The sequence below is a fragment of the Thunnus thynnus genome, chromosome 24, assembly GCF_963924715.1.
Source record: "Thunnus thynnus chromosome 24, fThuThy2.1, whole genome shotgun sequence".
Lineage (NCBI taxonomy): Eukaryota > Metazoa > Chordata > Actinopteri > Scombriformes > Scombridae > Thunnus > Thunnus thynnus.
The window spans coordinates 2276835-2298667 of NC_089540.1; the positions used below are offsets into that span (position 1 = coordinate 2276835).

At 39.7% G+C, this 21833-nt stretch overlaps 2 protein-coding genes across 3 annotated transcripts; both read right to left on the reverse strand.

Moving 5' to 3' along the window:
* Positions 1 to 1945: 1945 nt before the first annotated feature.
* Positions 1946 to 7184, reverse strand: LOC137177151 (ankyrin repeat domain-containing protein SOWAHC-like). The gene has a single exon (XM_067583280.1). The coding sequence runs from the start codon at positions 6978 to 6980 to the stop codon at positions 5112 to 5114; it is 1869 nt and encodes a 622-aa protein (XP_067439381.1). The 5' UTR covers positions 6981 to 7184; the 3' UTR covers positions 1946 to 5111.
* Positions 7185 to 12539: 5355 nt separating this feature from the next.
* On the reverse strand, positions 12540 to 20919 carry cep70 (centrosomal protein 70). 2 transcript variants are annotated; one of them, XM_067583336.1, is made up of 17 exons: positions 20811 to 20919; positions 20397 to 20418; positions 19840 to 19939; positions 19486 to 19609; positions 17754 to 17934; positions 17461 to 17636; positions 17166 to 17225; positions 16431 to 16512; positions 16283 to 16350; positions 16115 to 16192; positions 15581 to 15680; positions 14882 to 15028; positions 14508 to 14660; positions 14248 to 14416; positions 14023 to 14131; positions 13318 to 13397; positions 12540 to 12834 (listed from the first exon to the last, which is right to left on the reverse strand). In XM_067583336.1, the coding sequence occupies exons 2-17, from the start codon at positions 20403 to 20405 to the stop codon at positions 12770 to 12772; spliced, it is 1701 nt and encodes a 566-aa protein (XP_067439437.1). In that variant the 5' UTR covers positions 20406 to 20418; positions 20811 to 20919; the 3' UTR covers positions 12540 to 12769. The 2 variants fall into 2 exon arrangements, with proteins under 2 accessions (XP_067439437.1, XP_067439436.1); XM_067583335.1 differs by lacking the exons at positions 20397 to 20418; positions 20811 to 20919 and adding an exon at positions 20047 to 20353.
* Between the last annotated feature and the right edge of the window lie 914 nt (positions 20920 to 21833).

The window sequence follows — 21833 nt, forward strand, 5'->3', positions numbered from 1 at the left end:
TGATCCTGTAACCTGAACACATCATGAGATGTTGTTCTTTTTAACAAGGACAGAGAGAACAGGGTGATGAATTGTAGTGATTAGATTGAAATGGGGACAAAGTGATTATTGTAAAATTACATTCAAAGTAGACACGTGATGGCCTGTCATTTGAGCAAGGAGCACAATGAGAAATGTTAATGTTGTAGCTGTGTGTTAGATTTAGATGTGAACATGAAACTGAAATACAACAATGATGAGGCCTCTTTGACCTATAGATTAGTATTTAAAGTGGATTCAGGGAAAAACACAGAGGGTTTAAGAGTTAAAGAAGCATTGCTCAACATTTTTTAAATAAAGCGATGTTTTACTTGTAAGCCCTTGTCACAGGGTGCATATGCCTTAGTCAGGGAGGGATTTTACATTGTAGCCTAGCTGCACCATTTTTGTCTTTGTTTCTATCCAGTTTATCATCACCTGACTCCTCCGATTTACCTTGTGACTCGTTGAAGAGATCCCAATCCCAGGTTGAGAACCACTAAGTTGAAGCTCACCAAAATCACAAAAAACATTATTTTCACTCTTAGCTCCAAGGCTGGATTATGAGCTCTCCTCTCATTATTGAGACCATGGGGGGCCCCATAGGCCCCAGATTTACAACAAGGTCATTAGTTTGTGTTCATTTGAATCATACAAACCGAAATTAAAAAGGCCTCAAGGCAGTTCCTGTATTTTTAACTAATCTTAAAGCCTTGTTTTATAGAGAGGCCCTTTGTCACACTTAAGTTTTAATACCTTTAGTACAGTTATGTTGATATTATGCTTATATGGTGCATATTCTCAGATATTAAATGAACTTAAAAACAAACTAAGTTGGGAACCGGGGGACTGAACAGGTGCTCAGGGCTCAACCTAGTGGGTTAATCAGGTAATGCTTTGTCCTGTTGGCATTGAGCAATAATGATAAAATTTGAGATTGGGGGTGGGGGATGGGGGGGTTCAGCTGACTGCAGCTTGATCTTCCCATTGTTAAGCAACATGGCCAGCGTGTAAAACAACCTAATGCAGAGAAATAACCCTGACAAATCTGTGCGTTTCTCTCTTAAATTGAGCATGGCCCGGCGGATGTTTCAAAACAGCCTCTCTGGACAGGAAAATAGGATTTGGTGCAGAGGCTAATCCTGAGAGCAGAGTGATACATCATGAGTGACAGAGAGACATTTGAGGAGACACTTCAATCCTTTTTGTGTCTGGGTAGGCTAAAAAGACAAACCAGGCTCTTTTTCTCTAAGACACACACCTCTGACCCTGCTGATAGTCAAAACACACACAAAAACATTTAGCAGGCATGATACGTAATCTTTCTCAGATTTCTGGGAATTTACCTCCTTGCGGGAGAATTTTGGACACAGTGGAAAGCATTCATTCAACAAAAACTGTCATTATGTGCAGAAGCCACTGATTATCCTCCGCTCCCTGTGGAGAATCCAGTCTGTACGATCCAACTCTGGTGAGTCACAATGACACAGTGAGAAGAGGAGGCTTCTGCTGCAGTCCGGCCTTTAATATAGTGCCATCTAGTGGCTCAACTCATAACTTCTTGAGGCTGAGGATCACATCAAATTTCATCTTATCAAGTAGATAATAGTGGTGAAAACTGAGGTTTATTGTAGCCTTTTCTAGAGCTTTCTGATGCATGTCACAACTCACTAATGAAGACTGTAAGATGTGACTAAAAACATATTTTGTCAAACTACAATTTTCTAATTGGAAGAAGAGTCAGATTACAGATCATAGAACATGTTCTTTTTCCTGGAGACCCCACAAAACCCCCTCAAGGACCACTGGGACCCCCTCAAGACCCCTACAATGCCCTCCCTTTTTATTAACTATTCTTAGTTGACATAAAATAGCAACTATTTTTTCACTTTACACCTACCAAGAGCAAAGAAATCAGACACAGTCCTTTATAGTGCAATACTGTATTATTTATTGAATCATAGTAAAAAGAAACAATCAAAATAATCCCCATAACCAGTTACAGGCACCTAAGGTACATATTTACGATTGCTCTAGCCCTTTAAAAGATGTAGTGTTATGTAACAAATCATAACGTGCAAATACAAATCCAAGAGCTGTTTTGTTAAAATGTGCAAAGGATGTAATGAATGGTAAGTAAAAGGTGCCATTGAGTCAAAGAAGGTTTTTGCTAGATTCAAAAGAAGACATTTCAATGTTAAATGAATCTCAGATATGTAGAAGTGGCAACAAGAACCTACAGTAAACTATGTCCAAATACCATGTCACACTGCATTTGTTCATTTTACAACTTAAATACAATCAGAGCAGTCAGAACTTTCTGGTGGACAAAACACTAGTGGTCTTTAAGAACCACTTAATAGTCTCAGGTATGGAAGCTCAAGTATGCAAAACAAAATAAGCAAATAAAAAGTTAGGAATGATGAAAATATACATCCTCTAGAGTTCATACTGTAATCAGAACATACTGTTATATTACTATAAACTTTTCATCTTACCAATAACTAATGAACACTGGCAGGGATGGGTTTTCATGCAGTACACTACGGCCTGTCTAAAAACAAATGATCTGAACAGTTAAAAAGGACCAGCCTGATTGACTCTGGATGTTTGAGGCCAATACAAATAAAGATGTTTGAAGATATATCAGTAGACATTTGTTTAACATAAACATAACATTTTTGATAAGGATTCCTTTAATGTTGTCCTAAAAGAATAGTGAGCAAAGTCTGTAGTTTGCAGGATATTATACAGTGTAAAAATAAGCTTGTCAGCACCCTCTGGTGGACAGACTATGGAATGGAGGAAATTTATATATTACCTTGAACAGCTTTGACATTTCTCTACTGACATGTCTTATTACTTATCAGCTGATATCAGAGCTGCAACAATTAAGATTATTTGATAGAACTGAAAATTAACTATTTTGATAATCAAATAATTGTTTCAATCGTTTTTTAAGCAAAGATGCAAAAATGTGCAGGTTTAAGCATCTCAAATGTAATGATGTAATGATTTTCTTTGTCACACATGATAGTAAACTGCATTTGGGTTTTAGTCAGACAAAACACATTTGAAGATGCCACTTTTGACTCTGGGAAATTATACCAAGCCTTTTCCAGTATCTTCTGACATCTTATAAACAAAATGATTGATAATGAAAATAATTGTTAGTTGCAGCCCAAGCTGACATAAACACTGATAGTGATATAGCAGATACAAGCTAAAATTGGACAATTATCAGTCAAGCTCTGCTGGAGACAACTCAGACAAACTGTTGTGTGCAGTCCAAAGGAAAGGAAACAACATAAAATCAAAATAGCGTATGAGTCAATGAACAGTGGTGAGTAGATACTTCAAGTGCACAGTGAAAATGGTGAGAGTTTAAACTTGTGGTCGGACAACAGTGACTGTGCACTGTCATTAAAGCACACAGTCTGGCTTCTTTATATAGAAACACTGAAAAGATTCAAAAAAGCAAGATGAAATTTCCCCTCTGAGCTTCACTGACAAACCAGCCTTTCCTTACAAACATCACTGAATTTATACACCATCGTGGGGAATTATAATCGATTAAATGTTCACAGAAAACCAGGCAATCGACCGTCATCTCCGCAGGCCTCTTGTTAAGAACCTGAACACAGCTTGATCTTGACATGAGAAGCTTGTACAGTTATGCGAGTAAAAGGCAAGTTCTGACAAGAAGCAGCATGCTGTGGATTAAATGAATATTTTTGTGCGTGTGATTCAGAGCCCTGCTGTCACAGACATACTAATGTAAAATTTCATGACTATGTACTACCATACTTCAGTCCACGCTCTAAAACTCTTTTATGCTGTTTTCCATCCATTATCTCATGCAATACATTATGAAACATCTACCATTTTTTTAAAAAGTGAACTATTTGTAAACTTTCTTGTTTTACAGTGCTTTAAAAAAGACGATTTAGCCAATTTATTGGACTTAACTCTCTCAGGATGGCATGAGTATCAAGGGGAGGTCTGTCAGAAATCAGTCATTTGAGGCTGAAGAGGAACCAGGAGAGTTGAGGTAAAAAAAATGAGGTAATTAAAGTACAAACTGTTGTTTGTTGTCTGCTTGGACAAATTTAAATTCCGGTCTTGTAAAGTGTGAACAGATCAGACTTCCTCCACACTACACTGGCGCCATCTAAAGAGCTTTTTTATTTTAAGAAAGTACCTGTCTGAATTCCCCAGTCTGTCCATAACAGATACTTTTAAAAATTCACAATATCGTGGAATTTTTTTCTAGAAATTCAGTCCAGTGGGAGCCCTCATACTGTAAATGCCGCTGACTCAGTCTGACACTAAAACCTTGTGACATGAAATCTTGCCCGCAGTGATCCAGATTACAGACTCAAGGTCGAGAGGCTTTAGTGTGGAGCTGTGGACGGATAGAGAGAAGCAGCCTGACCTGCAGTCACATTACAACAAATGTCACCATCTGTGTTTGTACATCTAATCTAGGTTAACTTTTCAAATGGATTACCACGCTAACATGATGCATATTTGACATAGTGGTGGCCAGTTAGCGTTATTATCACTAGAAGGTTCTTACAAAACTAATTAAGAGGAAAACTTGCCTAAATGAACATCTAGCATAAACAGTCAAACTGTTAGTGATCCTAATCTAGGTTGTAGATCCTGTATCACCTGTATTCCTGAGTCTCAAACTGCCTGAGCATCTCTTTCACGGTTACACTGATATGTTCTACTGTGCAAAGTCACAGAGAAGACTTTTTTGTGTATTTCATTATCAAATATTAAACCCTCTGATACACAATACATTCTGTGACAACAAATGTTTGCTGGATAACGAGATAAATGTAATAATTTTCCTCCCTCTCCTTAACACATGAATTTATGTGATTATTTATTATACTGGTAGAATGGAGTTTTAGTGATCTTCCACCCTATCAAGAGTCAATTTAGAAAATTATTAAATTTGAACCCCAGCTCCACACTGCTGTTATTTGTACTTTTAGCCCAGTCTTAAAACTGTAATGTCTTTTGCCACAATGTTGCAATAACTACTGTCATCATCCCTGTATCATTTCCTGTCTGTGCTGATCTCACCCAAAGAAATGCGTCTTAGGTCTGGACTTAAAGGAACCTCTTCTAGACCCCTCTCGCTCCTCTGCGTCACGGAACGAAGTGCTGTGGACGATCTGTGACGTCCTCATGCGGAGCTTCTGCAGTGCGGGCTTCATCTTGCTGAGAGACGACTTCCTCCTGAGGAGTTTCTCTTTGGGACGACCGTCCCCGTCCACAGAGTCACCATCGTTGGGGTTGAGGAGCCAGTGGGCCTTCAGGTTGGACTGGAGAACCTTGGAGAACCTCCAGCGGCCTCCGTCCCTGCGGTCTGAGTTCTCTGAGTCAGAATGCTCGTACGCTCCTATGATGTCCCGTATGTCCAAGCTCACGCTATCGGTGAGGTACTGGCAGGCCTTCTTCCCGCTGTAGTCTCTGATCTCAATGTCTGCGTTGTAGGCGCCCACCAACAGCTTGACCACATCCATGTGGTTGTGCATGGCAGCTATGTGCAGAGGTGTGTAGCCGGTGTTGGAGCGAACGTCGACACTGATGGGGACGTTGTGCTGCTTGGCGAAGTTAATAATCAGAGCTATCAGCTCAGGTTTGCCGTGCTTGGCGGCCCAGTGCAAGCAGGTGAAACCAGTCACAAAATCCTTCCTCAGGACCAGGCTGGGCTCTGTGGTGAGGAGGCGCTGTAAGCTGCCCCACTCCCCATCTGAAGCACACATCATCCACTCATGCTCCAGGGGGTCCAGGGCGACAGAGGTCCTGTCATCGTCCAGGTTGCAGGACACCAAGGAGGCCGAGTCGCTGTCGCTCCTGGACGACAGGTAGACCGAGTTGCGTAACACCATGCTGCGCCTCACCTGGGGAGAACTGTTCATCATGACCTCGATGAAGTGTTTGCGACTGCCTTTCGGGGTGATGTCACCCTCACTGCCGGACAGGCTCTGTGCATCCAGCTGCCCCTCATTCTCCCTGTCACCTGACTCAGTCTGTCTGGAGAGAAATCTGCGCTGGGATGCTCTAGAGTTTCGTCGCCTGGTCACCACTTGAACCTGGTCCGCTTCCTTCTGGTCCTCTGGTGACTGAGATTCAGTTTCAACCTGTCTGTCTCTGGCACTGAGTCCAGCTTGAGAAGTGTCTACCTGTCCTGTTGTACCAGTTTGCACAGGCCCAGGCAGGGTGAACATGGAGCCCTCAGCAGGGAGAGGCGAAGCTTCAATCACTGCAATCTTAGGTATGTCTGGCGCTTTTCCAACCTGCTCCACCTTAGGGTCCTTAGAGTCCGTCTTCTCTCTCTGAAAGCTTTCTCTGTTTCCCATCTCACCTGAGCTGTTGTCCACTTGCTCGACTATGCAAACAAACTCATGACACTTACTTCTGTCTTCTTGTTTGTCCGGAAAAATGGCTGCAGGACTGAAATCATGCGGAACTCTCACCTGGCTGTCATTTCCGTAACTTGAGCCAGGTGGTATTTGTTGTCGCACTTCATGCGGCGGTGCTGGCTCCTCCTCAGCGGCGTCAGCACCAACCTGGCCGCTGTCTGCTGGGTGTGAGCCGGTGGGATAACGGTAAATGACTTTCTCATGATTTAAAACGTGTAATGGTTCCGTTCCTGGCTCGGTTGTGTTGTCACTGACGTTCGTGTCTTCTTGCTTCTTCACCGAACCTCGAAACTTTTTCTTCAGGCAGACATATTTAACTCCACTCTCGGTTTTCACGAAAGCAATGTTGTCAACGTAGCTTTTAAATCTCTGCCGGACAGCCGCTTTCTTCTCCGGCTGCTCCGGGAATACGGCCTTAAAATGTTCAATTAAATCCGCGTTTTTCACTCTGCCGCCGTTCTCCTTCAGAAAGTCCAGAACTGCATCTTGAGTGCACTCGGCAGCCATTATCAACAACATAAATAAGATTCTTTAATAGTTTCAGCTGTCAAACGGCGGGATAACGGTTAAAAATAAAAAACATGTCAACGTGCTTTCCTGCCGTATCGTCCCATATCGAACTATCCACCGAATTATCCCAGCAGTGAGTGACGCAGAACCGTTATTAATGCTGCTCAGGCACTAGTGTGGGGCAGAGCCAGTCACTGCGTTTTACTTCTAGCGTCTCCGCCTCCTAGCAACCAAGTGGCAGTTGCGGACCGTACCATTTAATGAGGGGGTTGACTGGTTAAAAACAGAGTTTATGTCGCATTGAGTTATAAAGTTGTAAAGCATGTATTTTTTTAACGAATCATATTCACTTGTAAAGGTGATTTTTGTTCGAAAACATTGCTGATAATAACAATGTATCAACTCTTTTTGGTTTTGTCCTGACCAAAGTCATCATCGTACTGCAAGATTTGCAGCGATGCCATCTGTTTGAGAAAAATCCAATTTGCTACTTAAACAAATCAGTTCAATCAGTGGTGGAAGTATTCACATCCTTTACTTCAGTAGAAATACCAATACAGCAATGTAAAAATACTCCATTACATGTAAAAGTCCTGCATGAAAAATCCTACTAAAGTAAAAGTAGTGCTTTGGTCCCTCTGGCTGATATATTATTATATATGACATCATTAGATTATTAATAGTGAAGCATCAGTGTTAGAGCAGCATGTTACTGTTGTAGCTGCTGGAGGTGGAGCTAGTTTACACTACTTTATATACAGTTAGCTAGTTTAGTCCAGTGGTTCCCAACCTAGGGGTCGGGCCCCTCCAAAGGGTCAGCAGATAAATCTGAGGGGTGGTGAGATGATTAATGGGAGAGGAAAGAAGAAAAAACAAATCTGTTTTCAATTTTTAGACTTTTTCTCTAATATTTGATTTTTGGTGAAATATTGGATCATTTGAACATTTATTGAAATGAAAGCATGTGAGAAGTTTAGAGGGAAAAATCACTATTTGGTGGAGCTGTTAACAACTCATCTGAAATGTGACCCCGACTACACACTGCTTTTTGTAAGACTTCAAAAGCCAAAAAGGTTTGAAACCACTGGTTTCATCTTTAACAATGTGTTGTATTTTAAAGCTTGTTATATTATCCATTGTGTCAAATCTCCATCTGAAAAGCTGTCAAATAAATGTAGTGGAGTGGAAGTATAAAGTAGCATCAAATGGAAATACTCAAGTACAAGTACCTCAAATTAAGCACAGCACTTGAGTAAATGTACTTACTTTCTTACTTACTAGTTACTTTCTTCCACTAAATTCAATGAATGTATAAATATTAATATCCAAGAGAACGCTGTATTTATTTTATTATTAATTATCGGTGAATCATGTGTGTACAACTGTTTGTTATTGGAAAACAGGGAGTGGTTGCTATGTTGCATAAGATGGGCTGAACAAGTCTGGCACTGCAGTGCTGAATCAGCTTGGTACCTCAGGTAACCAACAGGTAATGTTCTATTTCACTTCTAAAGAAAGGATGTGTTGGGTCATGTGCAGGAACACACAGTTATCATGAAGCAATGTTTTTGATGGGTTATCTTATTGGCTGTTTTATCACTGTGAATCACTGTGCCTTGAGTTAGGGCGGTGGTAGGCAAATAGTGGCCTGTGGGCCTAATCTGGCCCTGCAGAACACAAAGCTCCTGTGAATCCCAGTTATTGTAATATAATCGTGTTACATCTAATCCTGCCCCCACACGAGGGGAGGCATTAAAACTATGGTTGCGCCATTCTATTTGAACAGTGCATGGTGCTGAAATTAATTCTCATAGACCCACTAGAACTCAAAGTTTAATCTGTGAATTCCACAACTTTAGCCTGTGCAACCAGAACAGATTTGTTCTTCACAAACACAAATGGTTGGCAGTCGAACAGAAATGTGTGTTTATGCCATTTCCCCCTCAGATGTAGTGATTAACAGTGTTACGAATCTATTTTATTCTTAAATGAAATAAAAGAAATAAACAAAAAATATAGACCTTTCTTTCCACTGCACCAACAACCCTGCAATGAAAAATCCTGAAAACAACTGGCCCATGGTTGAACCTAATTGCTGACCCCTGAGTAAGGGGAAGATGGGGGAAGATGCCTCCAGGGCAGGACGCCCACCCACATGTACCTCAGCCTGTGCCCTACAAATGCCAGTTGAATTAATGTCTGCGTGTTGCCTACATTCAGTAAAAGCTTCCATTTGTAAATATCCATCTTACCTTCTGTTTTGGAATGCTGCACATTAACACATTTTGAGGTAATTTGATCAAATTTTTCCTTGTTGGTTTTTAAGAATCTGTGTTGTTTTTGTAGAAGTACTTTATTGATCCCCATGGGGAAATTGATCCTAAGACGTCCCTTAAGCTTCTTGTTTTTGTATAAGAACTATATTCAACACATTACCCTACAAACTGTGTTGGTTTATGCATAATGATAGTGTACACACTGAAACCACATTCAAACACCTTGTGTCTTTTCAGTAAATGGACAATGTTCTGAAAGCACCACATACTGAGTTTTTCACTGAAAGTGTGCAGGTGGCCTCTCAAAGGAGAGTATCTGTATATATCAGAGCTTGAAAGATCTAATGACAACATCAGTAGACAAATAATGGAAGTGACTGAATATTATAATTATAGTGATTTCTTAATTAGATAGGTAATGATAACTTATAGTAATCCAAAAAGTCAAATACATAAAGGCTTTCATTATTTTATTAGAACTATAGAAATTGTAGCTAAAATGCAAATGATAATGACTTGATAATGTATATTTTGTTTTTGTACAAAAGTAACATAGTGAAGAAAAAAGCTAGGTAAACCAACACTTGATAGTTGGACATAAAACAGCCTTCTTTGTGAAGAGATTGTACATAAATGCAGCAGTTTATAATCTTTTTTTTGGACAAAATGCACTATTTTGGCTTTCTGTAGTTTGTAGTTCTCAGGATGTTTAGTGGTGTTCACATCCATATTCAATGACCAGTATAGCAGCTGCAGCCCTTGTTATGCTAGAGGAAGGTGTTATAAAGGGCTTCAGTTTCTGCAGAGTTCATGGGTGTTCAAGTAAAGCCTCCTCTTTTCACCTCTGTATACTTTGTAGTGCATTCAAATCCAAATGACTTTAATTAGACACTCAATGTCTTCTTAATAAATGCTAGCTTTGAAGTATCAAATCTCTATTCTCCTTCTGGGGAATTCCACTGATCGTTAAGAAAAAGGAAAAATAAATAAGTAGACATGTTGGTAACTGTGATGGATTATCTAAGTCAAGTGTCAAGCCTCTGCATGTTCAATCACACTGCAGTAAAATGATTAGGAGTCAGTGGCTGCCTGAAGATGGGAAACACATACACACTTATGAAAATGGTTCTCAGTAATGTGAAGTAGTGCTGTAATGGTCAAACCCATTCACTAAAGTACTGTGTATCTTTAAGCACCTGATTATGTACATACATACATATATACACTTGCATGGCAGAGAGCGCTGCAGACCCGGTGAAGATACAGTTTGTTCATTAACCAGGAAAATGTTGCCATCTACTGGTGGAAAAGCTGTACTGGCTATTTGTGACTTGAATAGATACTAGGTTTAGAAAAGCTGCAGATGCTCATTGTAACAATTTATTTAGTCAATGCAACTTCAGACACTAAATGGAAACATTAGTCTTTTTAGTGCCAAAGTTCCTCTTTTTGTTACTATACTTCCACCGCAGCTCAACAGGGAAACACTGTCCGAGGAAACACAAAGAGGGAATTTGATGCTAAAAAGACTGTAAATGTGTCAGATATCCACTTGATATGACTAACTCAGACTGCTGAAGACTCATATAAGCTTCACATCAACTTTTAAATGCATTTTTGCACAAAACAACTGTGGTGGTACTGATTCTCCAGACCTCAGGTGATTGGGAAGAAGCCTGAGAACCAGTTCCCAACCACACAAAAAAAAAAAAATAATAATAATAATAACAACATTTAGTTGGAGAAACAACCTAACAAGTTTCTGCACAATGGAAAATGTCCCTTAACAACAACAGCAACTGCCTCTTCAATTATAATGAAAAAATGCCTCTTCAATCATAACAAATGCCTCTTCAATAATGTATATAGGAGGGTTTTTATAAAATAAACATAATAATAAAATAAAGCCTGCAGGCTATCGTTAGGCAAGCAAAATCTCTTGCACAAATAGCACTAAAACTCCGCCCTAATGCAGGTAACTTCGTTGAAAGGTTTATTTTTTAAATATTCCCTCAAGCTAAGCTCCAGAACGCTCAAAGTCACCCTCAATCAGAAATGCAAATGACAGCAAAGGAGACCAGAGCTTCTGGCTAACAGTCTCTGCTCAAATGCAGTAAGTTGAGGAAAGATCAGAGTGACCTAGTTGTGCAAATTCTCTCCTCTCTTAAACCCCAGAAAAAGGGCGTCGTCATACCCTGATTGGACGAGAGGGGAATGCACCCACCTGCTCTCAATTACTATTTGGGAGCCAGTCCCCACACCCTGCACAACAGGTGATCTGAATAACCCTCCAATCAACTCAGAGGAATTACGACATTCAGTTACATGAATTCGGAACAAAGAAATAACAGCAAGTCCCAGGAATGGGTGACTGCTACATGACTGTGTGGACACACTCTGGATTTTGGCCCCCATCACTTACATTGAACGCACATTTCAAGGGATCTTTTAATAGCCAGTATGAACAGGAGGAATGATTACAGAGAGGAAAACCTTGTTGTTTCAAGACACTTAAAAAATTGTAAATCTATCCTTCATTTAGGCGTCATAAAAGACATAACTGGTTTCTGTCTAGTGATGTGACAACCTGATAAAATTGGTGTCTTAGTTTATTCTCTTACAGATCTGCTTACAAAGACCCTCATATTCCTGTGTGGTCAATACTCAGGTTTGCTGTGACTTAACTGTATAGCAGTGGTGGCAGCTTTGTTTCCAGCCAGGACTTTAAAAATACTGAGATCAGGGAGTCCAGATTCACCCAGCTAGTAACCCCCCCACCCTCCTAAGCTGTGTTTGAAAAAAATAAATATCCATTCATTGTATTTTTTGCCTAATAGTCAAATTTAAGGGCAGTGACATTAAAGAATATCAGTATTTTCCTTTAAAAAGCCAGTACGTGAAATTTCTTGGTGAGTAAAGCATTATTAATACATTATCAGTATTACTCTATAAATTTATAGGTGTAAAGAAAACTTTGCGCTCCACAACCTGCAAACTCATCCATCCTGAGGACTTTACTGTGTGTGTTATTGGGAGATGTGTTTCAATTCCTTTCATGTTATGTAGGTTGCTAAGCTTTTTGTGAAGGGGGGGTTGAAGTGAAGAAGTTTAAAGTATGAATTGTGCCATGATGATGGAATTTGATAAGTCAAAGTCTCACAACCCCACCAACAATATGACTGAGCTTTATACAAGTTTATGAAGAATGTTGAAATAAAAGATCACAGACCAGCAGTGCTTTTTTAATATTTTCCATACATTTAATTCAGTAAGTGATCTCTCAACTTCACAGTTAGTTTTTCAGCTAGTTTTATTGTAGTCGTTCATATCAAAAAGTTAGAACAGATTCAGTACTGATACAATGAGTGTCTGATATAGTTATTATTCACAATAAAAAACAGTCATGTCAATATTGTGTAGCTTTACCCGCATGTGGATCATGATCATGTGATGATTTCTTAAAAACAGAAATCCCTCTCTACAGTCATGACATTGAAAAAATAAAACCCTGCAGCACACACTTCAGTCGCTGTCAGTTTGTTTCAAAGACTTGAGAGCTGGAAGGATGTCGTCCAGACGACTGACTCCTGAAACACACACACAGATTAAGTGCTGGGTCAGCATTCTCAGCCACATGATGAGAGAGAAACACACAACACAGAAGTCAAAACCAGGACCTGCCTGCTGTGAGGTGACACCATCTCTGCTGCCTCCTGACCCCAAAAGCACAAATTAAAGGGATTTAGGCCACTGTATGTCTAATACTGCTTTCCATTACTAGCCAGGAATGTATCACTCCCTTCCTCTAATTAGGAAAATTATTCTTAAATGTCCTTCAAAGTCAGAGGTTTTATTTAGAAGTAACCTAAAGCTGAATTAGAACAATAAGCAGCCTGTTAAGGCTGTGGAGCTGCACAATGACAAATTAGTTAAAAATGAAAAAGAATTTCAAAATCTATGATTGTGGTCCATATTATCCATATTGTATGATGCCATATTCCCACACAACATGCAGCCCGCTGTCAACCCAACAAGCAGTGTGATCTTGGTGTTTGTTGTGTCATATTTACCCAGAGTGTGTAAAATGTCCAGAATGAGAGAATAAAAGGCGGGAAAGAACTCCTCGTGCTGCTTCACCTTGACGATGATACTGAAACACAAGAGCAAAGGATGAAAAACACACGTCAGGTAGAAATCTGGATGACACACAGCTTTATGAATCTGACAACAAGATGAGTCGGCACATTTCTGGCTCTGTGTGAACACAGCTCGAATGTCAAGAATCTACACAGAGTTTTAGAGATCTGGCTCCTGGTGTGAGACGTAAATGCTACTAAAACATAAATTCATTCAGTCATCTCTGAAGCAGCTGTCCTGTCAGCAACACAGCTGTATTAGGCTGCTGTTCTGGACAGAAACGCTTTAAAAACAATCCAAAGTCTCTTTTTTCCATTGATAATTGTGTATAAAATGTCATAAAACAGTAAAAAAAATCAATAAAGAGATCATCCAGAGACAACTTCTAATGTCTTTTGTCCGACCAACAGTCCAAAAACAAAAGACAACTCAAGTTTAAAGCAGTAAATCCCTACATATGAGAAGCTGAAACAGAGAATGTTTGGGGTTTTTGCACACAAAAAGACTAAAATTATTAATTTATTGTGAAAAAAGTAGTTGTCAATCAACTAATTGATTAACCAACTTATCGCTGAAACTCTACTTTTGGCCAGTTTGAAAATGTGCTTCACTTTATTCTACATATTGTATCTATGAACCTGTCAATGTCGGCGTCTCCCAGCAGACTGTGGATCCCAGTTGTGTCTTCAGAGGAGGAGACCAGTCTGGCCACCGTGTTCACCACCTCGGCAGGAGGAACCCTGCTGTCTGACATACCACCACCAACATGAACATCACTTTTAGTCCGTTCTCTTATTTCATTCCTGCCTAACTGTACAAAAACAGAATGAAGACATGAAGCGTGGATCGTGTCTGCAGGGTACCTAGCTCTAGAACGTCTCTGAGGTTCCTCATGGCGTTGGTCATCTCTCCCAGCCTGGTGTAGACCTCGTTCATACGTGGGTAGACCCCGCTGAGGGAGGTCACGTCAAACAGCTTTTGGAAGTGAGACACCATGGAGCCCAGAGTGAAGCGGGTGGGGCTTCTGAGCACCTGCCGTGCACACAATATGTTACTACATCTCCTTTTGTCAACACAAACAAAAATAATCTGAAAGACAGCACTTCATATTATCTGCTCCTACCTTCTGATCATCAGTAGAGGTGTATTCCAGCATGGTGTCCACTAGCAACATCATGTCCTCCACCTTTACAGCTTCTGCAGCATGACGTCCACCGTCCCACTGCTGCCCCACCATCAGTCTGGCAGTCAGTTTATTTAAACTGTGTTGCAGGTCCTAACCACATGCACACATAGCAATTCCAGTCAGTCCATGTGTCATGACATCCTCACTGACTCACTGACATCAAAGCAGGTGATTAAGACCGGACTTGGGTGATGTGTCAATAGTTTTTAGGGAGAAAGATTAGAGAGAGAGTGCACTAAGATACTATTTATTAATTCCAGTGGTTTGTGAGACTGAAGTGTGCAGGCAGTGTTTGTGGTGGTGGTGTTTACCTTCAGCAGGTGGAGCTGTTGGGCCCAGGCCTCCAGTGTAGGGAGGACAGCCTGGAACTCAGCTGGCTTCAGAGCAACAGAGGAGGGTCTGTGCAGTCGTAGCGGAGCATTGGGATTGGTCAGAATGGCGCTGATCTCGTTCAACAGCTGGAATACAGATGAGGACAAAGGACAGGAAATTAGATGTTTGTATGTATTTATTTATTTTTAGACCCGGATTTAAGATACAAATATGACCTTAGCCAGACAGTGTTTTTCAACTCTGATGATGAATGGATGTAATATTGTATTGTATCCTTGAATCCTATTGGCTTTTAAAAGAAGGAAAAGAATCAATGTTCACCAGGAGCATGTCAAACAAAACGTTATCATTAAAAAAGACATTTTGGTAAGAGTTAACAGTTTGGAGAGCTAATTTTACCAAAAGCTGACACTGTAAAGTTTATCCAGATTTAAATTTGGAAAAACCAATAGACACAAATGATTGATGATGAGTATTTTTACATACTAGAATACATCTGCAGGGGATCTTTAAATATTTGGAATAAGGACAAACAAAATATATTACTTTACTGACAAGGCACAATAAAAAAGGGCATATCAAGGTCTTATGTTACATCCTATGATCAAGAACCAACCTGAAGACATTTCCAGTTGACAGCATCTACTGGACATTATGGAGTCAAACATTATGCTTACATGATGATAGTGGTCACACATAGTGGCTTCTCTGTCTTGGTCACTGATGTTTCCAGCTTCCAACCTCTGGAGGTCAGTTGTGTTGTCTTCTTTTGGCGGTCTGCAAAGACGGTTGATACATGATTGACACAAGGTCAATACCAAGATGACTTGACCAGCATGACACCATGATTGAGTATTGGGTACACTATGCTTGGAATAGATACTAGTTTTTTTTGCACTGAACACATAATCACACACATCACATGTATATGACATTCTATGTAAAAACTGCTTTTTCTGCACAATTAGCTTCTATGTATCTGCTTTAGAATTGAAACTTTCTCTAAGGGCCATAAAATATGCTGGGGAGGAAGGAGCGAGCAGAATTAAAAGTAGTAAGTGGGTACAAACTGACTTTCTCATGATCATAGTAAACATGAGCACATACTGTATGTACAAAAGACACAAACAGACTTTTGTCACCAATCATCTGATCAAACCTTGGCTATAGCGACCACTAAGCCAAACTCCAAAGTAATTGAGTGTTCCTACCTCGTGTTATTGTGTTTGTTTAATCCCTCCAAACGGCGGAGTTTGTGTTTGTAGAACTTCACGTCTTTCAGTGTGGGCCTTTAAAGAAGAACATCATCAACATGATTAGTGACATGTCGGCACACGCTCGTCTACTGATGGAAACTAAATGAATACATTTGCACAAACCTTGTTTCCAGCTCTTGCTTTAGCTCTTCTATTTGAGCTTTGCTTTCCTTTTGCTGTTTCTCATAGGCCTGGGATGAAATGCAAAGGTATTAGCTACATTGTTGCTACAGTGAAACCCATTTCTGAAAAATCAATTGAAGTTTGCCACCTTGAGAATGGTTTTGAAAGCCGGGGTAGCATTGCTGGAAGTTTTACTTCTTGTTTGATCTCCTGATTCTCCTTTGACAGATCTGTGGTGAAAATGGAGAGTGTAGCATAAACAGAGGCACAAATGCACAGGGTGAGCATTTTTCTTTTATGAAAGGATATGTTACATTTTTTAAAACCTGTCTTAATAAGAAAAAAAAATCACTTTGAAATTTGCCCTCAGTACACCTTGAGTGATAACGACAACAAACCTACACACAACCATCAGAATGTATCCCTCCGCCACAGCTTGGCAAAGAACCACACTGAAAGATCCTGACTTAGCAAACTTAATATTGCCGAAGCTTCATATTAGCTCTAGCTGTCCTCCATCTTTTACAGTGTAGTCTTGCTCAGGGGAATATCTTCAGAGTCAGTATGAAGAGTAGGAATTTTTATTGTAGTCAAGAACCATTTCATCATACATGTGGACATGTCAGTATTTTATGAAGACAGATTTTCCTATCCTTTAAAATTAAAAGCAGCCACTTTGCAAAGCTCTTTATCTACCATTCTTGTCACTATACATCTAAGAGACAAGATTTCTGCTATTATCAAACACTGCCAGGTTCTGCTGGATGAGCAAACTGAGCCAGCGATGCAGTCAGCTACTTCACATGTCATATCCTTTACAAGAATCTAGATTAGACATTTCATCAGCGTAACAACATTGAACGTGAAGTCAGGCAGATCTTACCTGAGCTCATCCAGTAGCTGAGTCATCTTAGTCTCATAGAAGTCGATCACATCCAGCAGCCTGCAGGTACAAGAACACGGAGAGATGTAGCAAAGAATTCAACACAGTGCTGATGTTCAGTTACCATTTAAAATACTCAGTTTGAACCACAATACTCCTTTTAGATTTCCAACTTTAAAATTGCTAATGCTTGATTTAATAAAATTGTTAAGGATTATAACTTTAAAAACCAAGTCTAATGTATTATAATTATGACTTGAATGTTTAAGTAAGCTTTCAATGTTCATGTTCTTACTGTTGGTCTGCTGCAGATGTTTGCTGGCTGACTTTCTTGCAGATGTGCTGGAATGTCTGACTCTGACGAGCTAATCGTCGTTCTTCTTCTTTGATGGTAAAATACAGTTTCCTCTGAATCTGGGCTGCTTCCTCCCTCTGCTTAGACAGCTTCTGCTCCAAAACCTGACACCGTCTCTAGAGAGATGAAAAGGGGAAAAAAAGCAAATATCAAAATGACTGCTTTGAAAAGTCACTCCCTCTGAGGTGCCCTTGAATGTTCTTTGAAACAGGTGAAGAAGACTGTTGACCTACCTGTGCGTCTTGTTTCTCCTGCTGCAGTTGTTGTGTCTGGCTGTGCTGCTGGACGGCCTTGCCCAGGTAGCGGTCCTCCAGGTCCTGGACTCTGGCCTTCACTTCGTCCAGCAGCCCCTCGAGCTCTGTGGCCCTCTGAGACTGATGAGCCGCTTGACTCATGTGCTCCTGAACCTCCTCTCTGAGGACACACAGAGAAGGTTCAATCTCAAAGTGCAACACAAGTGCATTATCTTCACCTACTTCATCCTTCTCACACTTTACACTTATTCCTTTACCTCTACCAAAGTTCATCCAAGATTTGAACATTTTATGGGAGTAGATCTCAAATAGGGCTAGGTATATTCAAGTTTGGTATTGAATTTAGTATAGAATTAACAAAATCATCACTTATATCACAAAATATCTGATGAAACAGTAGGTAAAGCCAAGCATTTACTGTAATCTTTCAGCATTAAGCAGATAACAGTAGGACTACAGTCTTATCATTGATATAACACAGCAAAATGTTGTATTTCTTTTGACAGAAAGGTTGTTTTTACTGAAGCTGTCACTGGAGAGGTGATGATCAGCTGACTGCAGCCCATCTTCAGGTTTACACTTCATACCTGCACTGAGCTATACAGCTCAGGAGGTGTATGTATCCCTGTGATACTCATCTGATGCTGATGATATTAGATGACAGGAGGACAGGTGGTCGGCACGGCACTGCATATACATTATTGAATAGATAGAGTCGCAAAACACCCATAGTAATACATACTGCAGGCAATGTGCCAAGCAACAAAAGCCTGATATATCTTATTCCTCTGTGCCATAAAGCTCCACCGTTGTCCAAAAACTACTGAGTCACACTGTTACAGTGGCTGACATGTTCCTTCACCACCATGAACACACACTGCAGTTTACTTTGACTCAATCCCAGACACACCATCCTGCTGGCAGAAATATTCACTAGAACACCAAAATGTGGATTAATCTGCCAATGTAAACAGTCTCCAAAAAATGCACTATTTCCTCCTGTTTCAGTAACATTTGTTAAAAAGTACAGTGACCAGCTGTTCCAGGGAATTACTGCGGCTTTTTAAAAAATGAAATGTATACAGTACCAGTCAAAAGTTTGGACATATTTCTCATTCAAGGGAATGGAAAGGTGTCCAAACTTTTGACTGCTGAGCTGTGTTTTTTAAGATTTACATCCTCCGTAAGAACCACTGGGCTTGGAGCCACAGACAGGGTAGGTAAGTCAGAAAGTATTGAGAGACAGACTAACATGTTGTTGCTTTTGATCATGGGATTTGTTGAATTTTTTTTTTCTTTAAAGCCCTATTCTTAAAATTAGACTTTGGAAACTTTAATGTCCCCCCGAGAGCAAATCTGTAGGACATCTGGATTAATAAATGTTCTGCACAAGTATGACATCACAGACATTAAAGGTACCCTGTGGAGTTTTTGACCCTAGCAGGTCCACATTTGGGCTTTATGTAATTCTGCTGATTGAAAGCTGGAAGCAGTGACATGTCAACAAATGTAGCCATTCACCAACGGAGTGAAGAAGACTGCAAGCTAACAAACATGGATGTAAACAATGCAAGATTTAACATATTTTTTATTTAGTTTAATCAAGATCCTGATTGGAATAAGATATGGTTGATTTTAAATGTCATCTATATCTTCCATGGAAATCTACATATCTAAAGAGAATTATTGACTGCTTCATTGTTTGACTTACTTGAGTTGGTTGTTGGACTTGATGAGCTCCTGGATGAGGGCTTGTCTCCTCTCAGAGTCTGTTAACATTGTCTTCAGAGTCGTCCTGATCTCACCAGCTGACTTCTTGTCCAGCAGAACTAAATCTAAGGACACACGGACGAAAATGTAATAGAGGTATCTTCAAAAACAAGGCATCTGCAAGCTCCTCGAAATACATTATTAACTTATACCTGTAAAAGGAATTCCATCCTGGCAAAAGCTGAATACTAAATTTTTACCATTTTCATGCCAAAAAATATATAAAAGATTGATTCTCACCACAACACATTATAAATGTAACATTCTCCAAGGAATTGGAACCACTGAGCCTTACCTAAAAGGTTCTTATTCTCAACAGGATCAGCAAAGTACACAGGTTTAAAACCATGATGCTGCAGAAGTTTATTCACATCATCCCATTCAACCTGCTCCTGCTACAACACAAACAAAAAAATCAATCAGAAAAATGCAGTCAAACAAACATTACAGTGCAGCAGTTAAAATGTGATTCTATTGGAGATATCTGAGGTTTTAGTTCTACCTGAAACTGCCTGTTGGTCCACAGATAAACATAAGTCCTATTTTTTGATTGTGAAAAATGAGCGGTCCTGCTGTCCATGTCCTGACTTGAAAGTCCCTCAAAAGCAGCACTAGTTCTAATCATTGCAGGACTCAGGTCCTTGTCTTTCTTCAATGATGTGGCACCCGTCAAAACCCACCACTGATCAGGTTTCTGCTGTCCCCACTACTGAGAGGAGCTGCCACTACAGCAGCACAACAGTGAATGAAAGATGATCCACTGTTTGATCTCTCTGACACCCACAAGCCCCACCAGCCTCTGTGTGTGGTGCAAATCATATTTTGTTGTAGTATTCTGCTACGGTAACTTACCTGTTCCATCGTTTCACCAAGACTGCAAGAAATAAAACAATATGCACGTCGTTAGTATCCATAGATTTGCATTAATTCCCTGAACTCCGTTTTAAAAAACTATCAATTTAAAGCTACTGGACCTTCGTTAACAATATTCGACAAATAAGTTTTACAAATAAGACTATTTTCCAAATCTTTAAGTTATTCTGGTCAATTCGGCATACAAGTGATAAACAAACCACGGCCTTTATATAAAAAAATTACATTAAACTGTCAAATGTTGACTGGGGTTCTCGGTTAGCTTCTGTAGCTAACCATGTTAGCGTTACGGCTAAGTATTGTGTATTTTCTACTATTAGCGGACTTTGCATTTTAACAGAAGTGAAAGACACGTTATTAATTACTAAGTGTGTAAACTGTTGTCACTCTTACTTGCCAACCTTTCCGACAGTTCAACTCACACAGCACGTAGTTTCACTATTTAGTTTACTATTTACTCCACGATACGCCCCTTCCGTCATTCAAACAAGTGCGCGGTTACGTCACCGGCGTAGACCAATGGGATGTGGCTGTTGTTTGACCTATCAGCGTTGAGTGTTTGAACGGTCCAAGATTTGTAGTTCTATCAACAATTAAGACAAAAATAGTACATTATACATTATATATATATTTTTTGCAGTTACATGATGTTTTTTACTGGTGAGCATGGATGTATGATTAAATATATTTCTTTCAAGTCTTGGTCAGTTGACTTTGTATAGCATAAAAAGCATGCCTAACTCTAACCATCACAATTAGGAAAACATATCTAAAATACTGTGCTTTTTAGAAAATGAATGTCAGTAATATGAAGTATCTACAAGAAATAAAAATCAATAAACAGAGTATAAAAGTTCAATAACACATTAATGATATAGGGCATGGGACAAAAACGGAATAAGATCCTGTAAGTACCAACTGTTGGATCTCCCTGAACTACTCAGACACTCTGAGAGCAAAGCATATTGATTATGATGTAAATATTTACTTATGAATTTAATTACAATTAATGTTTCCTGTCTATGCAGTATTGATGAGTATTATCAATACACAAAGGCATGCAGGAGCAGGTCCCAGTCCAACTGTTGTTGTACTAAACATTAGCAACCACAAGATGGCAGATATGGTTCAGCACTTGCTCACAATGCAACATTGTCTGTAATGATCAAATAGAGTATATCACACCACTCAATGTCAAACTGTTCCAATTCACCAATGTTCTTTAATTACTGACCACTGAAAACATTTAACTAAGCATGCTGCATGATAAATGCAGGATATGCTTGAAGAAAAAACTATTTTATTTTAATGAACAGCAGAGTTTATGAAGTCAGTCTTTGTCTTTGTGTCTTTGTGGTTGCAGGATTGCATGCATAGATGATATCAGATGGCATCCAACAGTCACCTCAGGGCTCA